General features: G+C 37.4%; 1 protein-coding gene and 1 long non-coding RNA gene across 2 annotated transcripts; both read right to left on the bottom strand.

The window, feature by feature from the left end:
- Positions 1-8,636, bottom strand: LOC132099099 (uncharacterized). Its single transcript, XR_009423019.1, has 2 exons — positions 7,282-8,636; positions 1-1,379 (listed from the first exon to the last, which is right to left on the bottom strand). It is a non-coding gene; the product is annotated as an uncharacterized LOC132099099 (long non-coding RNA).
- A 20-nt stretch (positions 8,637-8,656) lies between these two features.
- LOC132099098 (shaker-related potassium channel tsha2-like) lies at positions 8,657-10,326 on the bottom strand. The gene has a single exon (XM_059505545.1). The coding sequence runs from the start codon at positions 10,171-10,173 to the stop codon at positions 8,737-8,739; it is 1,437 nt and encodes a 478-aa protein (XP_059361528.1). The 5' UTR covers positions 10,174-10,326; the 3' UTR covers positions 8,657-8,736.
- Positions 10,327-24,962: the final 14,636 nt, after the last annotated feature.

The raw sequence follows: 24,962 nt of genomic DNA, 5'->3' as shown, positions 1-24,962 counted from the left end.
TAGGGAAAATGTGTTTATGCACATTTCAGCTAGAAAAATCTACTGCCAGACAATCATTTCTCAAGTATCATCATTCGCATATAAACTCTATCACATTGCAACTTCCCATATTCTAGCTAATAAAATGTCTAGATTTCAACATCATAGGCCTACATACCTCAGGGAAACAGGGAAAATACTTCAGTCACTTTAAATCAGTTTGTGGGGCATGTTGGGATGAGTTTTTACTTGCCACCTTTACATTATTGTATTTCTTCTTGACTTTTTAGGTTGAATGGTTGCACAAAATCAGGATGGACAAAACCAGGACAACACACAGCCAACACTGCCGACAGTAATGTGGGGAAATGTGACATACTGTAAGCTTGAGCTGATTCCAGAAATAAGGCTTTTGAACTGTTTGATGTAACGCAACACAGTGAGGTAAATGCGCGGTAAAACAGCCAATCGGGACAATGAGGTAGATGCTTTCAATGATGGGAGATCCTGAAACTATAAAGGCACAAACCTGCAGAAACCTTTTTTTTTTTCAGTGTTTGTTCCACATAAACAATTCAAGGAGGAAATCATGACAGAATTTCTACATGTGTAGTCACATTTCCTTTTCACAGCAGGCAAAATAAACAGTGGAAAAAATGTCAAATGATTTAGCAAAATTTTTAAAGAAGCTAGAAAAATAACCTTTCACCAGTTTAACTGATTCCTTTTTAATATAAAAGCTATGATACTTTAACAAAAAAATAAAAATAGATATTTAACAAGGTTAACCTCAACAGTCAAATAATTTGTTGTCTTTTATAGTTGTTCCCACTTAATATGACTACTGATTTGTTGACCAAAAAAAAGAATAATAATAATAAATTAACATAGTAATCAAGATTTATTCCATGCCCAACTTTCCATGCATGCCATAATATTTTTTGGTATAGCACATGATCTGTAATGTTTAAACATGACATACTGCTGGTTCTGAAGACACATATTCACATGTGCATACTCACAAACACCTGTCCCACTGCATGTTGTTGTTTTGGGGGCAGATAAACATCAGGATGTATCTCACAATTTGTTTGTGCATGTACTCTGTGATTTCAAGTAAATAGTTTCTACCTCAGTGCGCATCAAAGCATCTTCTTTGTATTTACCACATTGTCCTTATCTCCTCATGGTTCGATTCCACATTTGACAGTTATATTCCTTTTGAGGCACTGTACATCATTTCTTTGATAGGAACAAATGAATGCTGTTTAAATGCAAACATGAAGTTTGTTTTGTCCCACGCAGTGCTGGTCAGGTGAAGATTCACATTGTCCTTGACGATACTGTGCTGCATGTATGTGCAGATCTGTAGGACAGGAAGTCCATTTTCATGACGGTAACTGTAAACAAAAAGAGAACAGAATTCTTACCCATTGCATATTAGAAGATGATAAAAGCTGTTGTTTTATTGTGTATTTTAGCACAGCTGGAACATCCAGAAGCCAGGAACAGAACTAGATTTTAGAGTACATTAAATACAGACTATATTACAGATTTTATAAAAAGAGATAAAAAAACAACTATTAATACATTAAGACAAAGACAGGGGTTCACATGATATAAAATTAAATCAATGATTATTATTATTGAATATGACCAGGTTCCTAAATACAACAATACAAATACAGTACAAGTGTGAAAATAATGATTGAGATTGAGACACTATAACACAACTAAAAGAGATCTAAGTCCAGTAAAGTAATGCTACAAGGTCGATACAAAAACAGTTTGTTTTTACTTAGTTTTTAATTTCAACACTAAAAGTGGTCATAGTTCGTTCTTGTAAAGTTTAAACTCAAGTGTGGATATGGATACCAGCTATTTCAGCAGGTCTCACAGTGTGGCCTGTGGTTTTTTATTTTATTTTATGTTTGTTTTTACTGGATGTTTCAGCAGCAATGTTATATATTTTCTTAAGAGATTGTTTGTCATATTACAGTTTGAACTGTAATTGCCAATATACAGTTTTTTTATTTATTTGTTTACCTGCATGTCATGTGACCATTAACTAAAATCAGAGAACCATGAATATCGTCCCCTTGGAATTATAAGGTTCTATCTGCATTCCGAGTAGTTTTGAGATTTTGAGCTTCAAAGTTTTTGCATTCCATTCGACTGTATAGATACAACTTTGTTGCTTATTTAAATAAAAAGTCCCAAAATGTGCAGAACATTACAAAATCTATCACATAATATAAATAAGTTGTCACTGAATAAGAATATGTGAATAACTCAATTTTGACAAAAATGTCAGATAGAACATTATAATTCCAAGGGGACGATATGCAAATGTGTTTTTAATGTCAACGGTGTTTGGCTTCCAAAAATAAATAAATAAAACTGTTAATCCCTGCATGAAGACATAATTGTTATTTAAAATGTGTGAAAATCATGTTTACACACATACATACACATTATTTGTTGTGCTGCCTTTAATGGTGTGAATACTTTATAGTTATGAATGAGACTTCATTTGTATAACAATAATCAGAATTTGGGGGATAAATGTGCTGATTATGTGCTTAATAATTAGGGATGTCCCGATACCACTTTTTCACTTCCGATAACGATACTGCAGCATTGGCTATTTGCCGATTCCGATATCAATCCGATATTTTTTATTTTATTCTTAAAATAATACTACTACTAATAATAAAATAAATGGAAGCACTTTGCTCAATTAGCCAGCTAAAAACATAAAAATCTTTGTCATTATTTTATCTTTTTTATTTAAAAAAAAAAAAATATAGAACAAAGATACACATTACAAATACACAGAATACACAAACAAAAATAAACAGTGTTTTGCAGGTACAATAGTATTTAGCAGTAGCATTAAATAAATTGAATGCACAAGTAAAAATAAAACAATATCACTGTCATTAATGCCATAGAGAGTAGCCATGGGTAGTAATCCCACCAACAGTAACAGCACTGGCAGAAACACCATCAGCAGTAATGGCACCACCAGTAACACCATCAACAGAACCACCACCAGTAGTAAAATCACCATTAACAGTAACACCACCAACAGTAATGCCACTGACAGTAACCCATTCGCAGTAACGGCACCACCAGTAATGCCATCAACAGAACCACCACCAGTAATAACACCACCATCAATAGTAAAACCACTAACATTGACACCATCGACAGAAACAGCACTGACAGTACCACCATCAACATTAACACCATCAGCAGCAACGGCACCACCAGTAACACCATCAACAGAACCACCATCGCTAGTAATGCACCACCGCCACTGACAGTGACACCATCCACAGTAACACTACCGACAGTAAAAACGCTGGCAGTAATTTCACTGAAAATAACACCACCATTAGTAACACCATCAGTAGTAACAGCACCCACTGTAACACAGTACCACCAATGGTAGTAATGCCACCATTGACAGTAACACATCGGAATATTCCAAATCCCTGGAATATTAAAAAAATTAATAAAATCTTGGAAAGTTTCCAAAATTTCTGGAATTTCTCTGAACTGGAAATTGTACACCTTTTTGCAGCCCTTAATGTAATCAACAACTAGCCTAGAAATCTAGACGAACCCTAGCGGCAGCAAAATGTATTTCGCAGCCTAGAGTACAGTCTAGCAACTCTCAATACACCTTCTAGCAGCAAAAACCCAGATTGGGTCAGGCCAATCACGTCGTGTATAGAGCAGGCGGGGCGGGCTTAACATATGACGACAGAGAGTTGCGACGGCTGCCACTTGAAAACAAAGAATGGCGGCTGCAGCTGTCGAACAACGATCTTTTGAATCGGCTTTGGCCGCGACTCTGGACGACTTGGAGTTAAGTTTCTCTTTAAGAAAAGAGCAAAGAACGGCACTTAAGTCATTTTTAAAAAAGGAAGATGTGTTTGGAGTTTTGCCGACTGGATACGGAAAAAGTTTAATATACTGCTCTGACTACGTCACCTTCTTCGTTGCTCTGATTGGTTGTAGCGCTATCCTATTGCGTGCAGAGGGATTTTGAGAGACAGCCGTTTATCCCGCCCCTCGGAGTAAGCCTCGTCTATGGAGAGTTTCCAGACTAAACATCTTGATGTCAGTCTGGCTGGCCAGGCTAATCAACAACACCATTCAAATTCAAAATTATAATATTTAAAAATAAAATGTAGCCTGTAGATTTTACTCAGTTTTTAGATGTTAACCATCTAAATACTTTTTTTTTCTCCACTACTGTCACCTGACTGTGACCAGAGTTTAGCTTTTTTGCCACTGTTGCCTTTTGCTTGCTGAACTGAACTGAACTGAGCTGGATAATGACACTAATGACATAATGACATTGCAACATCACCACAGTTATGAAAATGAATTGAAACAACATTGCAACGAAATGAGCTGATTAATGACACGGGTGCCTTCTTAGAGCTGCTTTACAGTTGGAGTTAAATGTTTTATAACTGATGAATTTTACTATACTAACACTGTTATTTTCCTCTTAATTCATGTGATACTGCTTTGAAACAATCGGTACTGTGTAAAACAGCTACATAAACACCATGACACTTTTTGGCTGATGGCACAACAAGAAGTTCTTTTATGCACTTTTATGCATCCTTTATTACTTTTTTAACTGTAAAATGTCTGATTATGGAGCACAGATATTTAAAAGAATAATTGCATGTATTAAATAGAAAGCCATTTAGCTTTGAAATGACGTTAGCATGAGAAATAATGAATAATGGCAGAATTTTTGTTTTTGGGTGCACTATCCCTTTAAGAAGTCAAGCTGAATCAGTTTAAGATTGTTAATAGTTCAGAAGAAACCCTAACTAGACTGTCTTAGGAATATCAACACTATGTTGCCATGTAACCGTGTAAATATCACCCCAGTGAAAGCCAGAGCTAAAGCTGTGCTGTTTCATTTTCACTGCAGCAAGCCACAAAGTCACACTGACCTATTCAACACCTGTGAGCTGTAACACAAGCCAATAGCACGAGTGCCACACATGACAACGGCATTACGCAGTCGCTCTTATTGTGTCAAGCTCGGCATATTTTCCAGCAGAAAAAAAAAAACGTATGCCTGTCCATGTGTATTCAGATCCTTAGACACAGTTCTAAGGGACAATATTCCTGGGCCATGAGGAGGTATATGAAAGTCACATGATAGCCACTAATCAACTTTAAGTGCCAAAGGTTCCTGGATTATGAAAATATACACAGCTTGAAATAACATGACCTTTGATCAAGTGAACATGGCAGTCAACACACAATACATAAATAAAAAATAAAAAAAATTATATATATATATATATATATATATATATATATATATATATAATTATTATTTTAAGATTTTAACTATTTAATCTGCATTATCTTATTATATATTATAAATAAAATATTGACGGCTCCAAACATTTTTTTGTAAAAAATAACTAATACCTAACTGAAATCATTAAATCTTACTGTACACTGACTCAATTAAATGATAAATTCTGGCGTTACAAGCAAACACTACAAAAAAGGATAATGACAGAGTGATTAAAAAACATGCACATACTGCCACCTAGTGTACATAAAGTAGGTCAATTTAAACTGGTGGGGTTATTTTAGAATGAAAAATTCTAGTTTTGCAATCTGCATACTGCAAGCCTTACATGTATCTCATACACATATAGACAGAAATACTCATATTGTTATTCCTACATGAAAACAGGAATTAATAACAGTATATGGTATATTTCTTAATCAATAAAATTATATATATATATATATATATATATATATATATATATATATATATATATATATGTATAAAAAAAATTTCATTATTGATTATTGATTTCTTTATATGTCTATATATATTTTTTTCTTTATTCTTTAGAAATTAGATTTTCATGATATGAAAAAGATTCTAAATATATGTCATCTTTTTGGGATAATTATTTATTTACAGTATTTTTCGGACTATAAGTCGCACCTGAGTATAAGTCACATCAGTCCAAAAATACGTCATGATGAGGAAAAAAAGTCGCACTGGAATATAAGTCGCATTTATTTAGAACCAAGAACCAAGAGAAAACATTACCGTCTCCAGCCGCGAGAGAGCGCTCTATGCTGCTCAGTGTAGGATATAGGTGCACTGAGCACAGTGAGCAGCATAGAGCGCCCTCACGCGGCTGGAGACGGTAATGTTTTCTCTTGGTTCATGTCAAATTCATTTTGATAAATAAGTTGCACCTGACTGTCAGTCGCAGGACCAGCCAAACTATGAAAAAAAGTGCGATTTATAGTCCGGAAAATACGGTATTTATTTATTTTTTGATGTTCAAATTTACTAAAATGCTTTGGCTAAATATTTTAGATTTCTTCGATTATTGTAGACTGTTTTGAAAGAATGTGGTAATGGGCTTTGTTTGATTACAAAAAAAAAAAGACTAATACGTTTCATCCTGTTCTTTTGCACATTTCATTCCACAGATCCTCATATTCAAATTCTAGACCTCTCTCTCATTCTCTCCCCCTCTCTCTCTCCCCCTCTCTCTCTCTCTCTCTCTATATATATATATATATACATATATTTTTTTTTTGTTATAAAATGAATTGTGCAATATCTCACACAATTTAAATTGTCTATGAAAAAAAACATCTATGAACAAAAATTGTTAAACTTATCAGTGCAATTTTTGTTTGTTTTAGTGACATAATACTTTCAGTTTATACTGTTTGTGGTTATATTTTTGTATATGAACGACGCCTTGTGGTGCCATCCCAAAGAAATTCAAAATCACTCTCACGGACCTTTTCCTGGACTGTGCCCAGCTGGTGGAATGACCTCCCAATCTCAATTTGTACAGCTGAGTCTTTACTCATTTTCAAGAAACAGCTAAAGACTCATCTTTTCCGACAGCACTTAACCAACTAACACTTGCACTTTTCCTTTTCTTGTCTTTTCATTTAAAAAAAAATAAATAAACAACCTGGCTATGCGTTCTATATTAGACTAACTGAGACTTGTCATGGCACTTGTATACTGTTGTTGTTCTCGTGTTGATCTGACTGCTTCTATTGTTCTCATTTGTAAGTCGCTTTGGATAAAAGCGTCTGCTAAATGATTAAATGTAAATGTAAATATGCGCCTAAAAGTATTGCTTTCATATGTTATAACTTGAAATATTACAAAATCTAAATATTTTTCACAAATAGCTCTAAGATACTTTACAACACCTGCAAAGTTATTTTTCACGGATGAGCAGTATTACTTACCTCTTCCTGTCTGAACTCTTCTTGTTAATGTGAAAATCTGAGAAAAAAAAGGAGCAGGGAGTTTTAAAAACTTGCAGTCATTTCCGTTTTCGGTCCATTACTGATCCTGCATGAGTTGATTCTCCAAGTCCAGTCAAGAGACGGATGAGTTTTTCCTTCCTCACAGTGACGTCATGATGAATCCCTGTTTGTGCTGAATTCATGATCCCCTTTGATGCTGTTGCAGTGCAGAAATATAGACGTTTCTCCATTTTCACGGATGTGGGCTATATGGTGTTATACTGACACTTTGTATTCACATTTGATATGTTGGATAAGCCTCTGTGGGCTCTTTTAGTTTAACCAGGCCTAATAAGAATGTAAACCTGCCTACCTGAGAGTTTTTTTCTCTTTTTCTTCTTCTTCTACTTAACTGAATTCATTAATGTACCTTGTTTTAAAATAAAAGCACCAAAAGCCATCTTTCCTGTGAATAAATTAAGGGAGCAATAATACCCCATGTCTCCAGAACCGTCTGGAAAGTTGCTATGGAAACACATTTGATATCATAAAGACTGCAGTTAGTGCCTTTTCCCGCTAGATAACACTAGTGTATAAAAAATAACTCCCAAGTGTCCAGATTTGAGCGCACATTGTTGAAATCAAACCTTTTTTCATTCATTCCCTACGCATCTGTTGAAAATGAAGCTTAATGATGCTTCTCAGTGTAAGTCTATCCCTGAAGTGCTCTAGTTCGAGTGAAGTTATCAAGTACTCTTAAGATCATAACCTTTCAATGTTATTGCAGAGCCACTGATATGATGACAACCTGAAAACGCAGTGAGATCCTAAATTAAAAACAAAAAGCTGGTTTGCTCTTCTAATCTACCTATCGTTGATAATACAGCTCGATATGTCTCAAATTTCCAAATGTAACGTTACACAAGACACAACTAGCTTTTTAAATGGTAATAATAATAACAGTGCCATTTTTTAATAAGCTGGGGCAAGTCTTTTTCTCTCTCTCTCTCTCTCTCTCTCTCTCAAAACGACCTTGCAATTGAACTGCCCTCGTTAGAAAACAAATAACAAAAAAGTTACATATATTGGTCCTACTATTTCTTTCAAATGAGCCATATGTAAACTGTATCGCACTGTCAACGAATTTGTGGAGAACTAACGTATCACGAATCCGCGGAGTTACAGCTAATAAAGTGCTACGCATCGATTTAACTGAGCTTTCTAATATACATAACGCGTTCTATTCGATTCTCGTTTTATTTTCGCGCCTATAACTACAGTACGTCTCGCGCTTCGATGCTCTACATTCACAACAATGGAAGACCGTTTAGAAAACAATCGCAAATCACGTCACGGTAAAATCCAATTGAAGTGTTCCTCAGATTATGACACGTACTCAGGGGATGATGGAGAAAGGTGCTCTTCTTTGGGTTTAGAATTGTTGGCGTTCTACATTCATTCACCAGTAAGCCTCCCTGTGTGTGCTTTATGGGGGCTGCAGTTGGTGTACTTGACTGAATCTCCATCCTCTGAATCCAAATAGTCTGATTTAGCAAGGGACGGTTTGCTGTCACTCGTTTTAAATTCACCAAACGAGGGCTGCTGCTGGCCACACGTCACGTGCGTGTACTCCATCTGTTCCTCGTGCTCGGTCTCCCTGTGGTAGAAGTAATTGAAATTGGACACGATGACGGGCACTGGAAGCGCAATGGTGAGCACACCGGCGATGGCACATAAAGAGCCCACTATTTTGCCACCGATGGTGACTGGGCACATGTCCCCGTAGCCCACAGTGGTCATGGAAACAACTGCCCACCAGAAGGCATCGGGGATGCTGCTGAACCCCGAGTCGGGGTCGTCCGTCTCGGCGAAATACACGGCGCTGGAGAACAGTATAACTCCAATGAAAAGGAAGAATATGAGAAGACCCAGCTCTCGCATGCTCGCTTGCAGGGTCTTTCCCAAGATCTGAAGCCCTTTTGAGTGTCTGGAAAGCTTGAATATGCGGAACACCCGAACCAAGCGAATGACCCTCAGGATGGCCAGAGACATCGCCTGCTGGCCGTTACCCTGATGCTCGGCCAACTCCAGACCCAAAGTGATGAAGTAGGGGATAATAGCCACGATGTCAATCGTGTTCATTATATTCTTGAAGAAGGCGGGCTTGCTTGGGCACGCGAGGAACCTCACGAGCAATTCAAAAGAGAACCAGATTATACAAAGGGTCTCCACAATAAAGAAGGGGTCTGTGAATGGATTGGGCTTCTTTGAACTAGCAGTTCCATTGAGTGCGAGGCTCTCCTCGTTCATTTTCCCATCCTCCCTAAACTCAGGTAAAGTCTCCAAGCAAAAGATGACAATTGATATCAAGATGACGAGCACCGAGACGATTGCGATGCCCCTCGCGGGTCCAGAGCTCTCGGGGTACTCGAACAGAAGCCAGACCTGTCTCTGAAACTCGTTTTCGGGCAAAGGTCGCTCTTCCTCCTTGATGAACCCCTCGTCCTCCCTAAAATTCTCAATGACTTCTTCTCCTAACTCGTAGAATTTGATCTCCTCCATAAAGATGTCCACGGGAACATTGACGGGTCTCCTCAGCCTGCCTCCAGACTGATAGTAGTAGAGGATGGCATCAAAGCTCGGTCGGTTCCTGTCGAAGAAGTACTCGTTCCTCAGAGGGTCGAAGAAGCGCATTCTTTTCCTGGGGTCACCGAGCAAGGTGGCGGGGAACTGCGCTAGTGTTTTTAGTTGGGTTTCGAAGCGCAAGCCGGAGATGTTGATAACCACCCGCTCGCAGCACTCCTGGTCTGCCCGTTCATGGTCGTAAACATCTTGGGACAGGGCTGCCAATGCCACAGTCTCTTCGAGGTTCTCCCCGGGCACCACAGTCATGTTTGTCCCCTCAACAGGACGAGTCCTTTTCGCGCCCCGGTTCCCGCGCTGTTCTTGGAATATGGTTAGAGCACTTGTAGAGCGGCGCGTGTCGCGTCACTTCGCGCGCATTTTCCTCACGGAGGTTTCTCCACATTCCCTCCCCAAGCTGAGGCAGACAGTCTGGTCTATTGGCTGTCACATTCACAGCATTTTAAGCAGCAATGCCCTCCCTCACTCGCTCACGCGCTCCAAGAGCTATGGCAAGCTGTTGTAACATTTATTCGTTTAAACAACAATAAAAAAAAATACTGGTGCTTTTTGTTTTTTCATAAGTGTAATATTCGAGTATAGTAGTATTCATACTATAATTACATCCTTTTCAATTTCACTAGCAATTTACTATTTCAGATGTGGAATGATTAATATTTTTTGAATAGCTCTACTTAAGTTGACCTATCAATCTTTTACTTTACTTAAAGTGGTTACCATTTATGTAATTTATCAAAGGTGCCATGTTTTTATTTTTATGTTCTTACAAGATGTGAATCAATAATTACCAGAAATGCACATGAAAATAGTCTAATAACAACTGCAAAACTCAACTCAAAACTCACACAAAATTATTTTAATTGTAAACACAAATATTCACAATTATAAAACAGGATAAGTCATTCAATTGATAATTAGGATAATACACGTTAGCTGTATCACAATTCAGAGGTTTCATTCTTTGAAGACTGCATTCAAAGACTGAATGCATTACAGCTAGGGGTGTGTGATATATATTGTCTGTGATAATTGTTTTTTTAATGATGTGCAATTTGATGTTATTGAGTATATCACAAAAACCAAACAAAACACATCTACAGAGTACATGCATGCATTATGTGATGAAATCTAGTGTGCTTTTAGAGTGCGTTCTTTCACTGCATGATTCAGTCTATTAAAATACATTTAGAATGATCACAAAATGTAAGATATGAAGGCAGAAAATGTATATATTTATATAATTTCATATAGTTAATCAATATCACACGAAGAGTGCTGTTTATTTACTCCAAAAATCAGCATGATTACAAATTAAGTGATATAGATTATTATTATTATTATTATTATTATTTACAACAGTTCAATAGACTAGAAGTTAACAAAAAGACTTACGTTTTAGACACCATATTGCCATTTTTGCTCTATTTTGCCAACAAAAATAATTCCAAACACAGCCACAGCACTGTTTTGCACCTCTGAGCAACATGACATGGTTTCGTTCCTGAATGAATGAATCATTTAAATGATTCGGTTCAACCGCATTGACTCACTTATTAACAGTGACTTGCTGCCACCTACTGGCAGTTTTAATTTCACATTTAAGTGAAAATGAAAGTCGTGACATTTGCCAAGTTTGGTAAACAATATTCAGAATTTGTTCTCTGCATTTAAACCATTCAAGTGCACACACACAGCAATGAGAAGTGAACACACACACATACAATATGAACACACACCCGGAGCAGTAGGGAGCCATTTGCTTCAGTACTCGGGGAGCAGTTGGGGGTCCAGTGCCTTGCTTAAGGGCACCTCAGTCATGGTATTGAGGGTGGAAGAGAGTGTTGGTCATTTACTTACAACCCCTGCCAGCACCGAGACTCAAACCTATGACCTTCAGGTTATAAGTCTGACTAACCATTAGGCAACAACTGCCTAAGTAAAGAATCTTTTCTTTCTTTTTTTTTCTTCTTTTTTTTATAATTTCGAATATCAGTATTCAATGTTTTATGGTTAAAATATCAAAACATTTTGTATGAATTTGTTTACTGCAAGTTAAATCTTTCCAAGTCCAATGTCTAATTATCATTATCTATTAAATCCCAGAAAATACTGACATATCATTTCTAGTCAATATCGCACACCACTAATCATAGCAGCATTAAAAAGGCTGTCCCATTTCAAATGGTCATTTAAATGTGTCCTCAAAATGTGTCCTTTGTTTCCAGGCCACAACGGATACAATTAATGGTTCCTTACTGGCCCAGACTATACCAAGATTCATTGCACTCATGTGACGACAAGATTTCTTTCAGAGAAAAATAGCTGGATTACACATTTAAATTTGAACATTGATTTTCAACTTACCCAAAAATCTAACTATACAAATTTAAACACACACACACACACACACACACACACACACACACACACACACACACACACATTAAAGCAGTACAAATGCTTATTATTGTAACTATATAATTAAATGGAGCAAGATTAACATATTTAGACATGTGAACCCTATTTTGTTTTCAGACAGCTTTATCTTTCAAGTTCAGTATAAATGTTACTGGTGCTCGTCAATGGCACCTGTCAAAGTTGATAGTTTGTCTCGTTTAACAATGGTTCAGTTTAACAATGGTTCGGTTCAACCTTCATGGACTTTGAAGGATGTAGCCTCTGAATTAGAACACCGATATTATTTACAGAATCACAAAAAAAAAAATACATTTTTGCTTGTTGTTGTTTGTCAGGATAATAAATGTAGGCTGTAAATTAAATAAAATGTACTAGTAACATAAAAAGAGATTAATTTCATTTAAGGACTAAATGCAAAAACAGCTTGCCATAGAGATCCGTTTATGAATGTACAGTCGTGGCCAAAAGTTTTGAGAATTAAATAAATATTAGTTTTCAAAAGGTTTGCTGCTAAACTGCTTTTAGATCTTTGTTTCAGTTGTTTCTGTGATGTACTGAAATATAATTACAAGCACTAAATACGTTTCAAAGGCTTTTATCGACAATTACATGACATTTATGCAAAGAGTCAGTATTTGCAGTGTTGGCCCTTCTTTTTCAGGACCTCTGCAATTCGACTGGGCATGCTCTCAATCAACTTCTGGGCCAAATCCTGACTGATAGCAACCCATTCTTTCATAATCACTTCTTGGAGTTTGTCAGAATTAGTGGGTTTTTGTTTGTCCACCCACCTCTTGAGAATTGACCACAAGTTCTCAATGGGATTAAGATCTGGGGAGTTTCCAGGCCATGGACCCAAAATTTCAACATTCTGGTCCCCGAGCCACTTAGTTATCACTTTTGCCTTATGGCACGGTGCTCCATCGTGCTGGAAAATGCATTGTTCTTCACCAAACTGTTGTTGGATTGTTGGAAGAAGTTGCTGTTGGAGGGTGTTTTGGTACCATTCTTTATTCATGGCTGTGTTTTGGGGCAGAATTGTGAGTGAGCCCACTCCCTTGGATGAGAAGCAACCCCACACATGAATGGTGTCAGGATGCTTTACTGTTGGCATGACACAGGACTGATGGTAGCGCTCACCTTTTCTTCTCCGGACAAGCCTTTTTCCAGATGCCCAAAACAATCGGAAAGGGGCTTCATCGGAGAATATGACTTTGCCCCAGTCCTCAGCAGTCCATTCACTATACTTTCTGCAGAAGATCAATCTGTCCCTGATGTTTTTTTTGGAGAGAAGTGGCTTCTTTGCTGCCCTTCTTGGCACCAGGCCATCTTCCAGAAGTCTTGGCCTCACTGTGCGTGCAGATGCGCTCACACCTGCCTGCTGCCATTCCTGAGCAAGCTCTGCACTGGTGGCACTCCGATCCCGCAGCTGAATCCTCTTTAGGAGATGATCCTGGCGCTTGCTGGACTTTCTTGGACGCCCTGAAGCCTTTCCTTGAAGTTCTTGATGATTCTATAAATTGTTGATTTAGGTGCAATCTTAGTAGCCACAATATCCTTGCCTGTGAAGCCATTTTTATGCAACGCAATGATGGCTGCACGCGTTTCTTTGCAGGTCACCATGGTTAACAATGGAAGAACAATGATTTCAAGCATCACCCTCCTTTTAACATGTCAAGTCTGCCATTCTAACCCAATCAGCCTGACATAATGATCTCCAGCCTTGTGCTCGTCAACATTCTCACCTGAGTTAACAAGACGATTACTGAAATGATCTCAGCAGGTACTTTAATGTTTTTTTTGGGATTAAGTAAATTTTCATGGCAAAGAAGGACTATGCAATTCATCTGATAACTCTTCATAACATTCTGGAGTATATGCAAATTGCTATTATAAAAACTTAAGCAGCAACTTTTCCAATTTCCAATATTTATGTAATTCTCAAAACTTTTGGCCACGACTGTACACACTTAGAGTTAATATGGGAATGCACATAAAAAACAGCTGCTGTTTAGGAATAATATTGTTTGCAAAATTTAAACAAAACATTTAGTTGCTTAGAAGTTGGTTTATAATTTCATTGGTATTTTGTTGTTTATAAGTTATTGGAGCAAAAAGCACAATGACTCTCTACATTTGAGATTCTTCACATTCCTGGTTAGACTGTGCTTAATTTTAAAGAATATTTGTAGCACTCATCTTGTGCTGTAAAACACTTGCAGCTATTATGCAAGTGTCTGGAAAAACTCTAAAATGCTTCAACAGAACATTCACTGGTGGTTGGAGTTGTGGGCCAAGTTGAAAAGTATGACGTGGAGACCCAAAATAGAAATAGATTTATTTTCCCATGGAGTAAATCCGGGAGCAGCACATGGGGGAGAAAAAAAAAACACTACATAAGGGTCATACCCCTTGTTAAAAAGAAATTTGCATAGTTCCTAGATTTTCAAGACACCAGTGTGGTAAATGCCACACAGATTCATGTTTGAGGGACACTGCGTGTTTTTCAAATTGTTCATTCATGGGTCTTTGAGAGGACATGTTTTTATGCTGATGCAGATGAGAAGAAGGTTTTCTTAGACAGTCTATCTAGGGATGCATTAAGGTAATGCACAGGTCAATGCCGGTGTCCTGAAAGATTACATTTACATGCTCTGCCTGTATAACTTTATAGTAGGGTTTCATTCATTGTGAGTATGTGGGGGACATATAGAGTATTCAATTCAATTCAAGTTTATTTGTATAGCGCTTTTTACGATACAAATCGTTACAAAGCAACTTTCTACAATATTTTGTAGTAGCTTATAAGTGGTGACTGTCAGTTTGTGCACGTAGGACAGGATTTTTCAGAAAAATGTATACAAGACATAGTCAGCCAGACGATGGAAATTATTAACAGCAGTTATTATATGATGCAGTCACACTTATTTGCATGCAATATTTGTTAGTTCTGTATGTTGTTTCAGGGTTAGCATCATCTGAGGTCCTCTGAGGGGCAGCATCATCTCTTCTCAGGTGTTCTGGATCCAGACTGGAGCTTGTGTTAATCCCAGTTACCACGGGATGTAGAGTATCACTTTACTTTAAGGAATTCATGCGGTATATCTTTATGTTAAGAAACCTGGAACATACCAAATGTATTATCAAATAGACATGAACATGATTTTAATTTGAAATCTATTTATAGATGGCGAAGTTGATATATTTTAGAAAATGTAACTTCTCAAAATGTTTTCACTATTTGAAATAACTTTTTTAACTTCAGATAATTGCAGTGATCCTGTGTTGTAACAAAATATTTTTAGGTAGAAACTATATACAAATATACAAGTAAAAATACTAAATGCAGATCATCAAGTAATATGAGCTTGTGAATATGGCATGAACAATAATTATAGAACATTTATTTATAAAAATGCTGTTTAAAAAAAGGTTTTAAGTCATATTGCATGCAGGGCAATTCAGCTATTTGGACCCACTGGATTGCTGAAAATATTTATTTTTCCATGGTGTGGCGGTGTCACAGTGTAACAGAGGTTAACTATGAAAACCTGTTTATACTCAAATTATAAAATGTTAAATGTGACATTTTCTATACATGATGCAGAGACTATTTATACACAGTATGTACAAGTGAAGTCTGCATTACAGCTGCCTACATCTTGACTTGCTAACTTTGAAGAAATATGCTTAAAAGCAGCAAGATTGTTGTTAGTGTGACCCATTATTGCTGTCATTACACAGTCATCATATTTACTCAGGATTTGTTTGGTAAAATGCTCATTTTATTTCCAAATACCCAAAGTATACATACAGTATTATTGTTATACACTTTTGTTAATCCAACAACAGTCACAAGCATTGGAAATCTTAATGCTGGAATGCACTACACTTTGCATTGACTTTTGCCCTGATGTGTAGTGTGGAGGGGTCGACTGTAGCTGCCGAAAATCAGAACCATTCCGCAGATTTTAGCCAAAAGATAAGGGATTTGACAGAAAATCATGTGGTGCATGATGGGTACAGTTTGCAGTGTTTTGGATTTAGACTAAGATTAAATGGATTCCACTGATATGAATGTTTGATCTTCTGAGGTGATTTTGACCTAATAAGCTGCTTGCAGCCTCTCTTAATGACTTCCATCAGCTCAGAGTTATTTAATTAGTGCGTAATTATCTTTTGCTACCTCACAGGAATTTGAATGTAACTAACTGTCAGCAGTTTGAAAAGTCCTACTTATTAACAATAATGAAAATGGAAAGGCCAAACAACATATTCTTTTTCTTTAATGAAAAATGACAAATCTGTGTCAGTTATTAGTTGCATACAAACCTGTCTTTTGATAAAGGTAAAGTGTCACTTCTGTGGCACTAGTTTACTCTTATATTACTATTATGTCACCATTGTACAGATGAGCTTTACTAAAAAACATAAAGATGACAACTCGAATGATCATATATATATATATATATATATATATAAATCTGTTTTCTAATAGAAATGCAAGAGCTATGTAATGCTCATGTTAACTTAAAGCATGATCTTGTTGAATACTTACAAAGCATTACTTAACTTGATATTTGTCATTTTTATAACACTTTTTGGTCTGTTTGATGTTGATTTTGCTGTTTGATGTCTGTTTGTTAAATGTCCTGCTGTTTTCTGTATTTATACATGTACATTAACTGTACTGAAAGTCTTTTTTTAACGAGCTCAAACACTAATGGTGAAGCAGTATAGATCATTCAGTTATGTGAAATGTTTATTTGCATCTTGTGTTATAAATATGCTGTCAGGTGGAAAGAACTGGTTGGTGAAGGAGACTGAACTGTATGTCTAGATAAAAATTGCTTCTGTGACATGCTTGTGGTGGCATTGTGCTCTGTGTCATGCCAGTCACACTAACGGCATTATTCACATTATTACTACAGATGAACAAATAAGGATCTACATGAACTGACTCTAAAACCACATAAAAAGACACTCTGAGCTACGGTTGCTTATAATGCAAAACTCTGCCTGTAACCTTGGTAACAGTAGGGTTCTTGTGTCTAAGCATTTAGGTGACTGTCCTGTCAGATTTTATCTGGAAATTAATTTTGTGATGAACGTTCTTCAGTTCATGATTGCCTTAGTCCATCCAATAAAATTTATATTTTTCCCAACGTTTAAATTCCGCCATTTACTGACCTTAACGTCATTCAATATTTCTGTGTTTGTGTGAGCATTTTTTTTCTGTGCAAACCGGCGAACATTCAAATAAAACTTTAATGATAAATAAACACAAAACAGCGTGACAGCCCCTCACGGACGACTGCCGCGCACAAACAAAACTAAAACTAAATAAAGCCCAGGCCTGGTCTACTTTCATCCTTCACTGTCGTCGCTCCTCTTTTGTATCCTTCCGATCTCCTCCGTGGGACTCGAGACTTGTGCGTGACGCAGGTGTCGCTCATTTCCAATCACTCCACTGGTCTCGCTCCTTTCCCACGGCTCTCGGACCCGCCCCACTCATCACAATGACATGCCATTTATTTTCATATTTTTCAGTGAATAACAATTTATTTCTTCACAAAAACCTAAAGTATGACTTCAGTATTAGCAATATAATAATATTATTTTTATAATTATATTTTAATGGTGTATTTGTTTTCCTTTGTTAAGCCATGTTCACTATAAATTTCGTATGGAAAAGATCTGCATAAAGGTTATTTAAATCGTTCTACTAATGTCAACTATCCCTTTAATTAAAGTAAAACAAGAGCATAAATGTAACTGACAAAAAAGAAATGGAGATCTTATGAAAGTCCTGAAGTAAACAAGGAGTTCCCTGACTTCCTTCAGTCTATTTTATGATCAACAGATCCGATTTAGGTCAGACCAAAGGTTTCAACATGAGACTGTAGGATATCTGTGCTAGCATCTGGTGGGATATACCACAGAACAAACCTCCTTGGGTGTTTCACACATTGACTCTCCTGTGGCAATGCGGTCTTACACCAACTTGTCATACAGGTGCATCTCAATAAATTAGAATGTCGTGGAAAAGTTCATTTATTTCAGTAATTCAACTCAAATTGTGAAACACGTGTATTAAATAAATTAGGTGCACACAGCCTTTAATTGTGATGATTTTGGCTCAAATTTAATAAAAAAAACTCAAAGACTTGGAATATTAATATTGTTTAAGAAATTATGATGGTAGTTGTATCTGCCAGTTATATATTATGACTTATTGACAAATGGTAGATTTAGGGGCAGGGGTTTGGTTACATGCTCATGAATGTGTAAATACTGTAATATAAATAAAACTGTTGTGACTGTTTACACTGAAAAATCACAACCCAACATATATGCAATAATTGCAATATTATTGCCCAATATATAATTTAATCATGACGATAAGCCTTTTGCGTCGGCATATTGATGCTAAGGGTTTCTTATTTAAAGCAATGGAGGACCCTGCAGGTCGAAAAATGTCAATAAACGGGTACCCTGTGCATCAAAAAGTGACGCCAAAGTGTCCTGAACAAGCGTCAATTTGTGTTGCCTGTGGAGAGGAGCTGTGCAGCAAATTTACATGAGACAGACTACAGCTCATAGTGTACCTCAATGATAGCCAGCACTTTCAGTATTTGCAGGCCTCAATGAGACATTCAGTAGTACTTATTATTGTGTTTGTTGGAAATTCAGCATGAAAAATGAACAAAATTGATACTGATACTACATAAGCTAGCAAGCACACATACATCCCAAAAAAACACATCCTAAAACAACGCTTTGATTATTTTTAAAAGTAAACAAACCCTCTAAGGAGGAAGTATCAGTGTTTGAATTTCGGTATATTCTTCTTCACCCTGTTGCTATGTTTTTATCTTGTTAGTTAATCATAAAGCTATTTGAAAACCTAACAGTATTGTTCATCTTTTATCTTATCTAATTTTATTTCTTATCAGTAGACCAGGATGTTTCAGGTGTACCTTTGCTCTGTGTAAAGATATTTACTGCACTGTAGTTATTAAAACAGTTTTTATGTTAAGGGGACCGCTAACATATAATCTATGCAAAGATGCTAATTATGCAAACCTTCAGGAAGGAATAACCTTGCAGGACATTTACAGGAAACATGGCAACTCTGAGACATCTGTTCAGTTAGAGAATGTATTACCATTTTAAGTCAAAATAATACTGACATATACTGTACACTATATACAGTATACTGTATAGATGAACAGACACTAACATTTTACTACATGTACTTTCTACAACAATGAAATGGAAACTATTTTTATAACAGTGATTTTAACTGAAAGAAAGAACGTGGAGCCATGCCTGAGCTTGGCTTTTGGGTTGCTTAGTTTGGGACATTTAATTTTTGTCAGTATTATTTACTTGACTGCACTGACACTACTTGATAAGAACTGTGCTGGATGATGAAATTGCTGCTTTATAGATGAATTAAACTTTTTCGTAATTGATTAACTTCACACAGCTATTGAAGTGAATCAACAATTAACTGGTTATAGTTGAATAATGACTAATTAAGAGTTGCTTTACAGCTGAATTGAAATCTGTGTGCAACATTTAATCATTTTCTTTACACATTTTTATATGTAAATCACTATATAAATAGAGATGACTTGTTGGACGTGGCAACAAAATGCAGTACTATATATATATATATATATATATATATATATATATATTAGTAATGTGTTAACTTATTAGTATTACTTACTGTATATTCATTTTTCCCAGGGCTGTTTGCATATACCAGCATGTAAAGATGAATACCTTTAGTATACCAACTTATTTAGCTGCTTTAGAAGTCCACAACCTATTGTTTTGTTAGCTTGCCCAGTAACTGTACCCTATGCTGTTGTCTGAAACTTGTGATTCTTTGTTGTAACTGATGTATTGTCACTTATATCACTCTGCCTCTGACAGTAGTCATCATCTTAAACTGATGGAAGACATGGTGGTGAGTGAAGACTATCTCCCACTGAACCAATGTCAAGAGGAATGAACACAATAAACATTTTCAAGGAAAACTGGAAAAACTGGGGAGTGGGGGGTGGAATCTGGGTAATGGATGCAAGGTTTTGTGTTGTAATTCATTTTTTCTTTTGGAATCAAAAACAGAATTGTTCAAATTCTAAAAATTCTGACTCTATTCTATTATGTTAAGAGAACAGATCTGAAGCCCAGTTTTGGGCCTTGACCCACCAGTTGAGTACTGTTGGCCCATAGCATTTGAAGGCTCTTATCTAAAGTTGTTTCATACAAATGAGTAATCCAGTTGTTATCAGGAACTCATGAGTAGATGTTCTGACAAGCAGAAGACTCCACAAAGACTCTTCGTTTACTGAGGCAAATTATCTGGTGATTATTAACCCAAGGGACACGGATGTTTTTGCTAGTTCAAACTTTGCAGGGCTGCTTCAAAAGACAGTCATTTTTTATAGCTTACAGGTGCTGGTCATATAATTAGAATATCATCAAAAAGTTGATATATTTCACTAATTCCATTCAAAAAGGGAAACTTTTATATTATATTCATTCATTACACACAGACTGATATATTTCAATTGTTTATTTCTTTTCATTTTGATGATTATAACTGACAACTAAGGAAAGTCCCAAATTCAGTATCTCAGAAAATTAGAATATAACTTAAGACCAATACAAAGAAAAGATTTTTAGAAATCTTGGCCAACTCAAAAGTATTAGCATATACAGCATTCAAAACTTAGTTGGGGCTCCTTTTACCTGAATTACTGCAGCAATGCGGTGTGGCATGGAGTCGATCAGTCTGTGACACTGCTCAGGTGTTATGACAGCCCAGGTTGCTCTGATAGTTTAATGTTTAAACTACATTCAAAATTTAAACTATTTTTAATTTTTTTAATGTTTATAAATGTTTAATAATCGTTTAGTATCTTTGGTAACACATTCTATGAATATATAAGGGTATTCTTAAGGCATTACAATGAATGCATAATGCATTATAGAAAACCTTATAATATGTTTTATCATCTCATGAATATTCATAATAACAGTTTTTATTAGCCTATTTGTGGTTATAGCTTTTAAGAGTATGATGATTTATAACACAATAAATTCCAAGTGTAATAGGACACATTTGCTTTGAACTATTTGTATTGTAATATCAGTTTGATTATTTTGCTGGTACCCTTTAGACAGCTATTGATAAGTAACTCTGCAACTACATGTCAATAGCAGTCAATGGGTTATTATAATGGGCTATTTATTACTCCCTGTCACGCCCCTCTCCCACCAGATCTCCGTTAATGCTCTCAATGGTCAAGACCTCCCCAACATCACACACACTACTGGCCCCATAACCCTTATCACCTCCGGCAACCACACTGAGACTATTCCCTTCCTTCACTGAATTCAATGATAAATAAGGGTGACTTGACTTGACTTGACCCATTGTCCTTGGTCACCCATGGCTGGCTAAACACAATCCACGAGTGGATTGGGGTTCCAACTACATCACTATGAGGAGCGAGCGTTGTCATGTGTCCTGTCTGGTGTCTGCTTGTTCTTCTGTGTCTGGTTCTGTGTTTCAGGAGAAGTAAGCCGCACTAGGTGCTTAATAAAACAATTTTGGTGGCCACTTATGGCTCACGGCATTCACGATTTTGTTTTGGCCTGCTCGGTTTTTGCCAGTGGTAATACATCTAACCGACCTCCAGATGGGTTACTCCAACCGCTGTCTGTCCCTTCGAGACCCTGGTCTCACATCGCACTAAATTTTTTTACCGCCCTCCCATCCTCTAATGGCATTACGGTTTTTTGACCATAGTGGACCGATTCTCGAAGGCGGCACATTTCATTCCCTTGCCCAAATTACCTTTAGCCAAGGAGACAGCGATTACTGTAATTGATCATGTCTTTTGGTTACATGACTTGGGTTTCCAATTTGTGTCTAAATTTTGAAAAGAATTTTGTTAATTATTGGGAGCTACGGTTAGCCTGTCTTTGGGTTATCATCCCCAGAGCAACGGTCAGTCAGAGCGTGCCAACCAAGATTAGGAGAGAACATTGAGATGTTTGGTCTCCAAGAATCCTTCATCCTATAGCCACTCAACTCTCTGGTTGAGTATGCACATAACTCATTACCAGCGTCATCCACGGGCCTCTTCCCATTTGAGTGCAGTATAGGTTACCAGCCACCAGTTTTTCCTAGTCTGGAATCTGAAGTCGCGGTCCCCTCCGCTTATGCCTTTGTCAAGAGGTGCCAACGCACATGGACCAGAGCCCGTGAGACTTTGCTCCAGGTGAGGGCGCGCACTAAGCCTAAAGCGGATCGCCACCGGTCAAAGCCTCCCGTATATGTTGTGGGTCAAAAAGTGTGGCTTTCTACCAACAACATTCCGCTCCGTTCTGTTTCCAACAAGTTAGCTCCAAAATTTATTGGCCCATTCCCTGTCACCAAAATCATTAGTCCGGTGACAGTCTGCCTCAAACTTCCTCTGATGTACAGGAGGATTCATCCCACCTTCCATGTATCCAAAATTAAACCCGTGTTTTACCCTGGGCTTATGAGCGTCAGCCCGGGATGATTCCAGCGCGGCTCTCCGCTCTCTCAGCTGGGCCTATCTCACCTCCAGGTTGCGAATCTGCTTCTCCACGGTGCAGCTCGAGCTCGAGGCCATGGAGAAGCAGATTCACGACCTGGAGGTGAGGCAGGCACAGCTGAGAGAGCGGAGAGCCATGCTGGAATCATCCCGGGCTGACGCTCACAAGCCCGGGGCAAGTATACAGCGTGCTGTTAACAGTCCCACCACGTCTACTCCGTGTGTTTCTCTGCACAGGCCCGGTGCACCCAGGACGCGATCTTCCCAGATGTCCTTCACTCCAACGCTGGGACACCACGGACCCTGGGTGCATCCACAGCGGAGGACGCGAGCCAGGCCCCGGGCGAGGACTTCTCCCCCTCCTGTCTTCGAGATCTCCACCCGGAACCGATTCGCTTCCCTCCGCTAGACGGGACGTGACGCTGTGATCATCGGAGACTCCATCGTCCGACACGTCCGTGCTACGTTAGCCGAAGGTAAAGTGCACACTCATTGTTTCCCTGGTGCTCGTGTTCTCGATGTTTCTGCGCAGAGACCCGCGATCCTGAAGACTGACGAGAGCCCCAGAGCAGTCGTGCTTCATGCCGGGGTTAACAACACCACGCTGCGGCAGACGGAGACGTTGAAGAGGGACTTCAGGAGCCTGATCGAGACTGACAGTCACCACTTATAAGCTATTACTAAATATTGTAGAAACATAATTTTCTGTAAAGTTGCTTTGTAACGATTTGTATTGTAAAAAGCGCTATACAAATAAACTTGAATTGAATTGAATTGTATTTTACTCCCGCATAAATCCATCATAGATGGGGAACCTACCTATTCGGTAAATCGTATTCTGGACTCGTTCTGGAACCGTTGTCTCTGTTGATCACTATGTGGGTGGAGTTATGTGTCTCTCTCGTCTGCACTGATTGTTTCATTTGAGCATCATCAGGTACAGCTGCCACTCAGTAGCTGCTCCCCATTTATTGCCCTGTCTTTCGTCTTGTGTTTGTCAGATTGTTGTTTGAAGCTCCCTGTGTACATGCCTGGTTCTTGTCCTTGTTTCTGCCTGTTTTCCTCACCACGCTGGATTGCTTCACCAATGGAACCCCATCCACTCACCTCTCCACTGGATTGCCCATCTCAGTTCCTGCGCCACGCTCTCCTGCTGTCTCATCTCACCGCTACTTCCTGGCCACCTGTGACTTCATCTCCCTCCATCCCACTGTTCCTGCTGGTTTAAATTATTTTTCACTTGCAATTGCTTCCTCGCCCTTCCTTCTGTTACATTAGTATGTCTGCTACTGTACATTTATGCTAACAATATATTTTGATGGTTAACCAACAGATATAAGTAACTGAATATAAGAGCCTTTGCAAGTACATCAACTTATTCTACCATTCTTGAGCATACTAGTACTTTAATGAAAGTTAGTTGGCATGTAGTTGTAAAGTTGCATATAGTCAACTGATTAAGGTTACCATCAAAATAAAATGTAACCTTATAAAACATTGCATTTTTTTTAAAAGTTGGAGAATTAAGCTTTCATAAATTAATTAACATCTGTAGTAAAATACTGTGCAGATCTTAGATAAACAATGCCAAGATATGATACAGTGCATTATAATGTAAATTAAGTAGATTTAATATGGTGTGAATTGTGTGTTATAAATAATCATACTCTTAAACTTATAACTACAAATACATAAGTATTATGATCTATTATAATTGTAGTTATGATTATCCATGAGTTGAAATAACTTATTATAAGTTTATTTATAATGTATTATGCATTCATTATAATGCCTTAAGTATACCTTTATATTTTTTTTTTATAAATACAGGCTTCATAGAAAGTGTTACAGTATCTTTAACTGTATTTGGACTTGTAGCAACATTTGTGTAAAGAGTGCTAAGTTAAGTTTAGCTAAGATGCTTGCAAAAGACAGCACGTTCTCTGGGTGCAAAATATTGCCTCAACACCTATTAGTGTACTACTGTATATCATTAAAGAGGATGTTCCTTGA

The sequence above is a fragment of the Carassius carassius genome, chromosome 22 (genome assembly GCF_963082965.1).
Source record: "Carassius carassius chromosome 22, fCarCar2.1, whole genome shotgun sequence".
In the NCBI taxonomy this organism is placed as follows: Eukaryota; Metazoa; Chordata; class Actinopteri; order Cypriniformes; family Cyprinidae; genus Carassius; species Carassius carassius.
This window is presented reverse-complemented; position numbering and strand designations above follow the sequence as displayed.

Bases quoted from the DNA above. Each gene is read 5' to 3' on its own strand.
- LOC132099098 (XM_059505545.1), bottom strand. From the start codon at position 10,173: ATGACTGTGGTGCCCGGGGAGAACCTCGAAGAGACTGTGGCATTGGCA.